At 41.1% G+C, this 12,847-nt stretch overlaps 1 protein-coding gene across 1 annotated transcript; it reads left to right on the top strand.

The window, feature by feature from the left end:
- The first annotated feature begins 269 nt into the window (after positions 1-269).
- On the top strand, positions 270-610 carry LOC123397667. Its single transcript, XM_045092203.1, has one exon. The coding sequence runs from the start codon at positions 270-272 to the stop codon at positions 540-542; it is 273 nt and encodes a 90-aa protein (XP_044948138.1). The 3' UTR covers positions 543-610.
- The last annotated feature ends 12,237 nt before the right edge of the window (positions 611-12,847 follow it).

Here is a 12,847-nt window from a genome sequence, read left to right as displayed (position 1 = left end):
GGCACCCGCCACGGCACCTCCAACGCCCCTCCGCCGTACGCCTTCCCCACCCCTGCAGATTGAGCGGTGGTTCAGCTCCAGGTGCCGCCGCTCCTCCTCGCCAACACCCTCATCGCCGCCTTCTCCCACCTGCTCCTTCAAATAGAAGCAACGAGGAACCGCTGAAGAAGGTGACATCCACTCGTTGGCCTAAACAAGAACCCAGAACAGAAGCATCAACCAGCTCCGGTTCTTCCCTACCTTCGGAAGCTGAACTTCGTAACCAGTTGATGGCGCCGCTGCTGAGAACCAGGGAATTCAAGGAAGATGCTTATGAAAATGCAGCAGTGGGCTCTTCTCTTCAGGTAGTAGCGATGGTACCTGCTGTGCATCGGCGACCGCCATTGTCATCCTCTGCTTCTCTTGGGGAGTATGACCTGAAGAGGAAAGGCAGCAAGCGAGCTGCGGTGATCAGTTTGGGGAGGAAGTTGAGCGGCAAATTGGAAGAAAAGATACGACACATTATCGAGAAGATTAAGGAGAGTTCTGGAAAGGAGCAATAGCTTGGAGACAAACACCCAGTTAGTTAGAAGTACATATTAACCAAAATTTATATCCTTGCTTATTCCTCTGCCGGAATTGGAAATTTAGAATGTCCACTGTCAAGATGTTGTACAGTCTGGGAATTGTGCTCATGGTTTTAGGGAGCCATTGCTGTCCCAGCATAGTTTACAGTGTATATATCTATACGCGGCAATTACTCCTAGGAAGAAATTGGAGAGTTTGCAATTACATAAATGTATTAGTTTGTGGGGAAATGACAAAGTTGTGTGTAGCATTTATACTGATGAAATACAAAATGAGACTCCATATGTGAAAAATTGCAGTGGAAACTAAACATATGTTTACAAGAAAATCACGTTATTTGACAATAAATATGTTCAAAACACTTGTATAATATGCTAGGGAGGAGATGTGGAGATGCGCAGATGTGCTGGAGATATGCAGAACGGATGGGACGGTGGATGGATGGGTGAGGAAGAGAGATGAGGATAGGCTTGGAAGGAGAAGCCAACGAATTTGACTAGATTAGACTAGGTGTACACGTGATGGTGTACGTGGCCTCCATCTGAAATTTACTAGATAAGTACGGAGTATGTCTTTTTATGATGATGAGGAAACTGTGTGTGGTTCGGTCTTCACATCAACTTCAAATAGTGCCAAAAATTGTTTGCTAGCTTTCTTCATAGGTAAAACATGTTTTCGTTTGATGCTTAGCTTTCTGCATAGTTGAAACATATTAACAACAACAACAACTATATATAAACAATCTCACTTCAATCCCCACTGCTTTTCCATCCAAAATAAATTCGTTTGCATTTAAATCTTTTGAAAATCCTAAGAAAAACTTTTCAAATCATTTAAAATTAGTCACGTAATTTTTAAAATTAATATTTGAAAACTTGTGTCCCCGGCCGTTTTAGCATATTAGTAGCCCAAATGGCTAGAACTCAACCCTGTTACCCCATAATCCTCGATTCAATCCCACATAAGCTTATTTTGTTATTTTTTCTATTGAGCATGTATTTTTTATATTAATAAAACAAAGAATTATGGGGGCACTTTTAAGGATTGTTGTTCCACGCACAAATTTAAATATATGGCGCACAAATTTAAAAATGGAGTGAGTACTTAAAATGAAAATATATGAAACAGTGGTGAGCATAGTAAAAGGTGTTGATAACCTATCGAGGTATTTAACGTGCTTCATAAATTAAGCTGGTCTTTTTTTCCTTTCCGAAAAGCATATACGAGCATATACGAAAACCGTAAGAGTCTAAAGATTTTTTATTCAGTTATAACACATGTACGTGTGACAAACTGAGACGAGAAAGGAGGGAAATAGCTGTAGTCATAAGACATGTAACAATGTCTTCCGTGTCAATGCACGGGCATTTGTGCTAGTATGTCTAATGAAAGTATGCTTGCAAAACTTCATACAGAAATTTGGTCAGATGTGCCATGTATATCTTGCCCAAATAAAGATACGCCATAATATAACAAAAGATCCATGGATACTACCATCAACGACATATTCTCGTAGAAGAAACTCAGCCGAGTGAGGCGTCAGCAATCCGCTCCTGACAAGATTTGAACTCTGGGCGAAGGGTGCATCACTGTGAAATGGTACATTACACCAAGTGTAGTCCATAACCACTGACATTCACACGCGGAGCCAAATACTATCTCTGGAAAGAAATAAAGGGTAATCAATCCATTGGCGACGTAGGGGCCAAAAATTAACTTTGGAAAGAAATAAAGGGTAATCAATTCATTGGCAAAATGTAGGGGCCAAATACTTACTTTGGAAAGAAATAAAGGGTAATCAGTCCATTGGCGACGTAGGGGCCAAATACTTACTTTGGAAAGAAATAAAGGGGTAAACAATCCATGTCAATCATTCCATCAACCTCTATTGCACTTAATAGATCCTCCATATATGTGCACCAATCTGTCCCTATATATATTACTAGCAGGCAGAAGGCGCGGCGGCACGCCGCGCCCATGCAGAAGCCCATGCGTACATCTATATTATCGTTTATTTCAAAGAGAAAAGGTGTGGTAGTGGGTTTGCGTTTAAGCTGATTGCGTGCAAACCCTTGTATTCTTTTGTGCTTGTATGTCGAGGTGGTGTACAAATAAAGCAATAAACATGATCAATTCAGATACTACATGAAAACTCAAGGTCTTCCATTACAGTTTTAGAAACTAACAGATAGAAACAAATAGAACTAAGAAAAATAAAATGGTCAGGAATAGAAAAATAACCATTTTTTTCTTCAGTCACTCATTCTGTGTATGAGTGGATTTACATGTGTGTCAAATTTATCGTTTATGGCCGCAATAATTGCTTCGGGAGCTGGCCTGAAGATTAGGGAAAGAGGTTCAATGATAAAGGGATAATGCCACATTGCACGGTCTTGTATACTGATGTGCGTGGCCCATGAATACATTCTTATGGAAGTCTTTGTTGGGTTGCATTATGGTCCTGGGGAATTTCACAGCAAATATAATATTAAGTATGAATGGCAAGCAACGCAAAGCGGATGATTTATGTAAGAAAAATTTTATGTAAGAAAAAGGATTATGGAATAATATCGATACAGAGAAAAAAATTATTTAGGAAAACATTTATTCGCAGTTAAAATAGAAGGTGTAAATGGTGGCCAATATACATTAATACATGAGAGAAGGGAATTTTTTTATTGGTGCCTCACTATTGTCTTAGTTACTGTTGTTATATATTTAAAGAGTAGAGATATATGATTGCTAAGAGTTCTTAAAATGTACTCCCTCCGTTCTTAAATATAAGTCTTTTAAGATATTTCACTAGGAGTCCACATACGGAGCAAAATGAGTGAATCTACACTCTAAAGTATGTCTGTATACATCCGTATGTAGTCCACTAATGAAACTTCTTTAAAGACTTATATTTAGGAACGGGGGGAGTATAAGCAAAAGAAGAGAAGGACCAGTGTGTAACTAATGCAAACTGTACAATATGTGATAAGTGTGTACATCAGAGCAGGATAATAAACAGAGATGGAAAGTATAGCATAGACAATAACATGAGAAAGGGATCATTTTTTTATTGTCTCAATCTTGTTTTAGTCACTGCTGCTACTTGGTCCAAATAGTTTACATGATTGCTGACAGTTTTCAAATTATATGAACAAAAGAAGAAAAGGGCTAGAATGTACCTAAAGCGGACTGCATAATTGGATGCATGAAGAAAAATTATTCAAGAGATTATAAATTGGTATCTCTAGTCAACGATAGAAATATTTGACAGGAATCCAAAATGTGCTAAAAGCACTCATAGAATATGCACGAGAATTTTTTTTGAGCGTATATGTATGAGAAAAATTGTCAAAGTATATCTATAGTGCTTTTAGGCCTATATTTTCATTAGTAGAGTGTAATTTGGTCAAGTTAGGATGATATTATCACAAATTAGGATGATATTGTCACAAAGAAGTGAGGAACAGAGAAAGAAAGAACTTTCTATTACCTTTTAATTATGTGTACTGGCTTTGTTATTTGGTCCAAAGACTGTATATGGCAGCTAACAATTTCAGAACTGCATTGAAAGTGAAGAAAACGAAAGATGTTCAGCATCCGTTTCAGTCAACTATTTGCAGCTGATGGCTTGAAAAAAGAAGATGATGTATAAAGAAAGATGCAAGAGAGTGCAAAATGGAAGAAGATCAGTGGCCAACTGGCCATTAGTTTGTAAGCTCAGAACAAAATAAAGTATACAGTTAAACTGGATACATAGTTAGCCAATATATGCAGCCAAAGATCCGAAAACCAGAATCTTTTATCTATTATATCATCACTGCCGCTTGTTTGGACAGCAGAACAGTCTACCCTGGTTCATAGAAGATATCCATGAAAGAGTTAGGAAGACCTGGAACAATATAAGATTGACAGGTACAAATGGGCTCAATCTGAAAGTCATGTAAAGAGTCTGTCCAAACAAATTAGTCAAACAACCACAAGAATAAGAAAGAGAGCCACCTAAATCCATTACCTGAATTTTTGTACACGGTGCTAAGAGATGATGAACTATTGGACCATTCTAACCAAAACTGACTTAAAGAAAACTTTGCTACCAAAATGAAGCTGCTGTACTGAATCTTTGAACATGTACACTTGGTCCGCAACAGGTTCTCCTACAACAAATAAGAATTCCAATCATTTAATACAATGTGATAGAAAATAGAAGCAGTAAGTAAAAAACATTATGATGTAAAATGAGGAAGATTATACTGTAAGAATCCCAACTAATTAAAAATATAATAGGGAAAAGGATATGTGTTGTTAAGTGAGGAAGATTACCTTTTACCTCTGCACATTAGCGTCAGGCATCAAAATGGGAAAACTGAATCAGAAATGAGAGACAGGGGTAATTGGGGGGAGAGGGCTAGGAACCTGCATCTAAGAGCTACGTGCCCATCACTTCTCTGGTCACGCTCCAGCAAACAGATTGAGCATGCCACTGTGTCCATCCCGGACAACTCTGAAGCCAAGGACGACAATGGAAGGGAGGCCTCACATGGCCCGCGCCAGCGCCAGTGATGAACGCCTCCAGCAGGCGGAGTCAAGGAAGTCGTAGGAGCTCATCCATGTCGTCCCAGAAAGGTGCCTCCGCCTGATCTCCCGCGAAGTCGGTTGCCGATGGCCATCGCCCTTGCGACTGTTGGTTCTCCCGGACAACACCTTATCCCCTAGCTTGTACGCCATCACCGCTGATGCGCCGTCCCACTGCCACCGTCCCATGGCCCGAGAGAAAGAGAGAGAGAGCGAGAGATGGGAGAGGGATTTGGAAAGGAGGAGGTGTCTAGAGGAGAAATTGGCCGGTGGTTTTCTAGATGGGTCGAAGCAGGTGATACGTGGAAAGAATTGAGGGGCGGAGAAGCACGTCATAGGTGAAAGCGGTGGGCCGGAGACTACAAAGCCACATTGAACCGGTGAAAAAATTGGTAGTGGACCAGAAGAAAACCAGACACACGTGTCAAGAAAGGAAAGAGTCACGCTAGAACAGGGAATTCAATCACGCTGGCTAGCGTAGTAGGTATAGATATACTTTGAAACCATTTCATTAGTAGTGTTATATTCAATTACTGTTTTAACCTTTTTTCTAAACATGAGCACAAAATGAACCAGATTTGAAACCATTTCACGATCTGATTCTTTTAGAAACGTCAAAAGCCGTGGCGTTGCTGCCCCACTATGCAACGCCTGTCTACCGTGGCGTTGCTGCCCTACAATGATACGCCTGTCTATCGTGGCGTTTTTTCTTTTTTGCAACGCCAGTCTACAGTGGCGTTGCAGACCCACTATGAAACGCCAACAGTGCTGGCGTTGCTGCCCTACAGTGACACGCCTGTCTACCGTGGCGTTTTTTTCTTTCTTGCAACGCCAGTCTAATGTGGCGTTGCAGGCCGATTGTGAAACGCCAACAGTGCTGGCGTTGCAGACCCACTATGGAACGCAGTGACGACATCCAGCCAGCCCACGACATGCTGCCAGCAACATGTGTACTGCTGAAACGCCATGGACCATGGCGTTTCACTCGTGGCCTGCAACGCCATATTAGACTGACGTTTGAGTGGGTCTGCAACGCCACATTAGACTGTCGTTTCTATGTGCGTCTGCAACGTCACATTAGACTGACGTTTCTATGTGCGTCTGCAACGCCACGGGCTCTGGCGTTTCAGAAAAGGTCAGATCGTGAAATGGTTTCAATCAGAGTTCATTCCGTGAAATACTTTCATCCCATGGGTCAAAATCGTGAAAAAATCCGTGGTGGAGGTCCTGACAAAGCCAACTCGACCTACAGATTGGCACCGATGGCCATGGATTAGGCGTGGTGCTGGCACACCAAGGCCTCACCAAAGCCTTGGCATCTGCGGGCTACACGACGATCGTCGGCAGCCTCATGATCGTGTCCCCACGGTCCATCGGGACTAGCTGGGGATGCAGGTGTCGACGCCTCCTACCATGGAGGTGTGTACTCTGATACATAGACTCTGATCAACAATATGTTAACCACATATACTTATCAGAAATTCTATAGTGCTCCCACTCACTTCTTTGGAAATACAAGTTTCTCATAAACCTTGTATAAGCCCAAAAGCTTTGATCATCTCATCAAAGTGTATATTCCAACTTCGAGATGCTTGCACCAGTCCATAGAAGGATCGCTGGAGCTTGCATACTTGTTAGCCTCCTTAGGACTGACAAAACCTTCTCGTTGTATCACATACAACCTTTCCTCAAGGAAACCGTCGAGGAAACAATGTTTTTGACATCCTATGTGCAATATTTCATAAATAATGCAACAACTGCTAACATAATTTCAACAGACTTTTAGCATCGCTACGAGTGAGTAAGTCTCATCATAGTCAACTCTTTGAACTTTTCGGAAACATCTTTGCGATAAGTCGAGCTTTTCTTAATGGTGACTTTTTACCATCATTGTTTGTCTTCCTTTTAAAGATCCATCTTTACTTAATAGTCTTACGACCATCAGGTAGTTCTTCCAAAGTCTATACTTTGTTTTCATACATGGATCCTCTCTCGGATTTCATGGCCTCCAGCCATTTGCCGGAATCCGGGCCCACCATCGCTTCTCCATAGCTCGTAGGTTCATCGTTGTTCAACAACATGACCTCCAAGACAGGGTTACCGTACCACTCTGTAGTAGCACGCGACCTTGTCGACCTACGAGTTTTTTTAGTAACTTGATCCGAAGCTTAATGATCACCATCATCAGTTTCCACTTCAATTGGTGTAGGCGCCACATGAACAATTTCATGTGCCCTGCTACAAACTGGTTGAGGTGACGGTTCGATAACCTCATCAAGTTCCACCACTCTCCCACTTAATTCTTTTGAGAGAAACCTTTCCTCGAGAAAGGACCCGTTTCTAGAAACAAACACTCAGTTTCCGGATCTGAGATAGGAGATGTACCCAACTGTTTTGGATATCCTATGAAGATGCATTTATCCGCTTTGGGTTCGAGCTTATCAGACTGAAACTTTTTCACATAAGCATCACAACCCCAAAATTGTAAGAAACGACAGCTTAGGTTTCTCCAAACCATAGTCTATACTGTGTCATCTCAAAGGAAATATGCGGTACCCTATTTAAAGTGAATGCGGTTGTCTCTAATGCTTAACCCATAAACGATAGTGGTAATTCGATAAGAGACATCATAGTATGCACCATATCAAATAGGGTGCGGCTATGACGTTTGGACACAACATCACACTATGGTGTTCTAGGTGGCATGAACTGCGAAACAATTTGCACATTGTCTTAACTCTGTACCAAAACTCGCAACTCAGATGTTCATCTCTATGATCATATCGTAGATAATTTATCCTCTTGTCATGACGATCTTTACTTTGAAATAGCTTTGAGCTTTTCAATATTTCAGACTTGTGATTCATCAAGTAAATACTCATGTATCTACTCAAATCATCAGTGAAGTAAGAACATAACGATATCCACTGCGTGCCTTAGCGCTCATTGGACTGCACACTTAAAAAATGTATTGCATCCAACAAGTTACTTTCTTGTTCCATGTGGTATGATTTTGCATGTCTCAAGTGATTCAAATTCAGTGAGCCCAAACAATCCATGTGCATGGAGTTTCTTCTGCGTTTATACCAACATGTATGGTTTGCATGTCTCAAACATTTTAAAAAATGAGTGAGTACAAAGATTCGTCAGCATGGAGCTTCTTCATGCATTTTACACCAACATGACTCAAGCGGCAATGCCACAAGTAAGTGGTACTATCATTATTACTTTGTATCTTTTGGCACCAATATTATGAACATGTGTAACACTATGATCGAGATTCAATAAACCATTGAAGGTAATTATTCAAGCAAATATAATAACCATTATTCTCTTTAAATGAATAACCGTATTTCAATAAACACGATCCAATCATGTTCATGCTCAACGCAAACACCAAATAACAATAATGTAGGTTTAACACCAATCCCGATGGTAAAGGGAGTGTGCGATGTTTGATCACATCAACCTTGGAAACACTTCCAACACTTATCGTCACCTTGCCTTTAGCTAGTCTCCGTTTGTTCTGTAGCTTTTATTTTGAGTTACTAATCACTTAGCAATCGAACCGGTATCTAATACCCTCGTGCTACTAGGAGTACTAGTAAAGTACACATCAATATCATGTATATCAAATATACTTCTATTGACTTTGCGAGCCTTCTCATCTACCAAGTATGTAGGGTAGCTCCGCCTCAGTGACCGTTCCCCTCATAACAGAAGCACTTAGTCTCGGGTTTGGGTTCAATCTTGGGTTTCTTCATTAGAGAAGCAACTGGTTTGTCGTTTCATGAAGTATACCTTCTAGCCCTTGCCCTTCTTGAAACTAGTGGTTTTACTAACCATCAACAATTGATGCTCCTTCTTGATTTCTACTTTTGCAGTGTCAAACATTCCGAATCGCTCAAGGATCATCATATCTATCCTTGATATGTTATAATTCATCACGAAGCTCTAGCAGCTTAGTGGCAGCGACTTTGGAGAACCATCACTATCTCATCTGGAAGATTAACTCCCACTTGATTCAAGCGGTTGTTGTACTCAGACAATCTGAGAACATGCTCAACGATTGAGCTTTTCTCCTTTACTTTATAGACAAAAAATCTTGTCGAAGGTCTCATACCTCTTAACAAGGGCACGAGCATGAAATCTCAATTTCATCTGTTAGAACATCTCTTATGTTCCGTGACGTTTCAAAACGTCTTCGGCGCCTTGCTTCTAAGCCATTAAGTATTATGCACTGAACTATCACATAGTCATCAAAAAACGTGTATGTCAGATGTTCGCAACATCCACAGACGACGCTCGAGGTGCAGCCCACCGAGTGGCGCATTAAGGACATAAGCCTTCTGGGCAGCAATGAGGACAATCCTCAGTTTTACGGACTCAGTCCGCAAAGTTGTTACAATCATCTTTCAACTAAATTTTCTCTAGGAACATATAAAAACAGTAGAGCTATAGCGCAAGCTACATCATAATTTGCAAAGTCCTTTTGACTATGTTCATGATAATTAGAGTTTAACTAACCAAGTTACTTAATAAACTCCCACTCAAAAAGTACATCCCTCTAGTCATTTGAGTGGTACATGATCCAAATCCACTAACTCAAGTCCGATCATCACGTGAGTTGAGCATAGCTTCAGTGGTAAACATCTCTATGCTAATCATATCAACTATACGATTCATGCTCGACCTTTTGGTCTCTTGTGTTCCAAGGCCATGCCTGCGCATGTGCAACTGTTTTGCACCCCTTGTATGTGAACGTTGAGTCTATGACACCCGATCATCATGTGGTGTCTTGAAACGACACAATTTCATCTTGAAATTTTAGTGAGAGATCACCTTATAATGCTACCGTCGTTCTAAGCAAAATAAGGTGCATAAAAGGATTAACATCACATGCAATTCATAAGTGGCATGATATGGCCATCATCTTGTGCTTCTTGATCTCCATCACCAAAGCGTCGACATGGTCTTCTTGTCACCGGCGCCACACCATGATCTCCATCATCATGATTTCCATCATCGTGCCGCCATCAAGGTTGTCGTGCTATCTATGCTATTACTACTAAAGCTACGACCTAGCAATATAGTAAACGCATCTCCAAACACAAACGTTAGTTTAAAGACAACCCTATGGCTCCTGCCGTCCCGTAGCATCGACGTGCAAGTCGACATTAACTATTACAACATGATCATCTCATACATCCAATATATCACATCACGTCATTGGCCATATCATATCACAAGCATACCCTGCAAAAACAAGTTAGACGTCCTCTAATTTGTTGTTGCATGTTTTACGTGGCTGCTATGGGTATCTAGTATGATCGCATCTTACTTACGCAAAACTGGAAGTGCGTTATATCGACTAGAGGGGGGTGAATAGGAGATTTTTAGAATTTCATCACTGAGGAAATTCCTTTTGAATAAATTCCTCACTGATGACTAACTTACAACGGAAACAGTAAAGGATCAGGAGTGCAAAGTTTTCACTACAGCAGTTTTTCAGTATGAGGAATGTGAACAAAGATTGCAGAGTGAGCAGGCACGTAGAAAACATATGAGGAATAACTAGCGTGAAGAATTTGGGGTTGAGGAACTTCACAGAAATTCTTCAGCAAATTCTTCAAACAGTGACAGTGAAAATCATCAACACATAATTTGAGGAATGTAAAGGGTTGAGGAATTAGAACCCGTTTCACAGCGAAGACAGTAGTTGATGACCCAGTTCCAACTGCTGTGACAGTTGTACATCTGGTTTGGAGCGGCTTGGTACTGAAACCAAAAGACACATAGTCCCGGGACACACAGTCCCTACCGTATTCTCCTTGGGCTAAGAACACACAATCCTCGCCCAACACTCATGGTAAGTCTTCAGGGCAGACTTCCAAACCCTCACAAACTTGGTCACCCGGCGATCCACAATTGACTGCTGGATTGCTCTAGACCATGACGCCTAACTGTCTGGAGGATACACAGTCCTCAAAGGTAAAAGGCTTCAGTCCCACACAGGAACAACTTCTTCAGTGATGCTCAATCACTTGGTCTTCGGTTTGTGGTTTGGTGTTTGGGGTATTTCCTTACTGATGAATTACTCTCGAAGACTCTCAGGAATTTGGGTTGCTCTTATGACAACTGTCAGTTTCTACCGGAGCAGCCAACCAGCTAATGGTTGGGGGGGGGGGGAGCATCCCGACATGATTTGACACTAATGCCCTTAAATAATATGACCGTTGGTGTGGATAAGACCAATGATGTGGCGTGGCTATCAAAACGGTCGGAACCCTTACTTGTGAGAGTCCACATGTCACTCATATTCCTCACTTGAGGCTTTTGGTCGGATTAGGCTTGGGTTGAGCATCATGAGGAAATTCATTCTAAAGTGTTACCTCGACCCCCTTTAACAGTACGGTGTTCCTATTACTCAAGTGTGAAGAAAACAAAACAGAAAGAGTAAATCTTCATGCTTCAAAGTCTTCAGAATGATTTTCTTCACGACACACCGAATTCCTCAATTTCAATATCTTCATGAGGAATATCAATTTCATCGCAGATTCTTCGCGATTCAATTCTTTAGCTTCAGACCAATTTCTTCAACCGAAGATATACATTTTTAGGGGTCGATATTCATCAAATATTTCAAACTCCTCAGCGACTTATAGATCCTGTGTACACTCATGAACACATTAGATACTTAACCTATAAGTCTTCAAACCACCAAAATCACTAAGGGGCATTACATGCACTTACAATCTCCCCCTTTTTGGTGGTTGATGACAATTAGGTTAAGTCTTCAACAGGGATAGAAATATGAAGTGTAAATACTCATTTGAGGAATTTGAAATCAAGATTCAGAGAGACTCCCCCTGAAGAGGTGCATATCTTGAGGATTTTGCTTTTCACAGCAAATGCACATTGATGATTTTTATCATGGAGATCTCCCCCTGAGTCTTGTAAATCATGCATACATATGACATATAGTATGAAGAAATTGAAGATGCATGATGACAAATGATATCTGATGAATTCCAGCATGCGTGCATTAAAATTTTGATGAATTAGCATGCGAAGAAAAACGTTCAAAAGCGTCAGAGTACCATCGGGCTTAAGTTACAACTCATTACATAAACACTTCAGAAGAGCCAAGAATTTGTAACTTAAATATAGTTCATAAGCCCCAAAATATCCCGCTTGAAGATTAACTCTCAAGTTTCTCCCCCTTTGTCATCAAGTGACAAAAAGGGACAAACTGAGGACTAACGCCCGTGAAGACTTCACTCCTTGGCGGTTGATGAAGATGCGTGAGGATTCTTTGGAGCAGTCTTCTTCCTTGGACCGGTGGCAGTGTCTTGTTGTTCTTCATCAGATTCAGCAGTGCGGAATGAAGAAAAAGAACTGTCTTCAAGGTCTGGAACTGGAATTGGCCTGAACTTCTTCTTTGGTGGCCACGACCAGTCAAAGTCTCGCTCAAACTCCAATTCTTCAAGTTCTGCCGAAGTCTTCAGATGAGCAAGTGTAGCCTAGGTGCGATCAAAAACCTCATGAAGATAGTGATGGTTAAGCTTCACAGAATTCTGCGTTTGAGTAAGGGTTTTCACAATGGCGCCGAACTGGCGTTTGACCCACTTGTGATTTCGATCCACCTTGTAGTGAAGACTGAGGAGAAGCTCTCTGGTATTCAGCACACGAGGAGCAACAGGGCTTGGAGAAT

This window comes from Hordeum vulgare, chromosome 5H, assembly GCF_904849725.1.
Source record: "Hordeum vulgare subsp. vulgare chromosome 5H, MorexV3_pseudomolecules_assembly, whole genome shotgun sequence".
Lineage (NCBI taxonomy): Eukaryota > Viridiplantae > Streptophyta > Magnoliopsida > Poales > Poaceae > Hordeum > Hordeum vulgare.
This window is presented reverse-complemented; position numbering and strand designations above follow the sequence as displayed.

Excerpts from the sequence above, each read along its gene's own strand:
- LOC123397667 (XM_045092203.1), top strand. The coding sequence starts at position 270 with ATGGCGCCGCTGCTGAGAACCAGGGAATTCAAGGAAGATGCTTATGAA.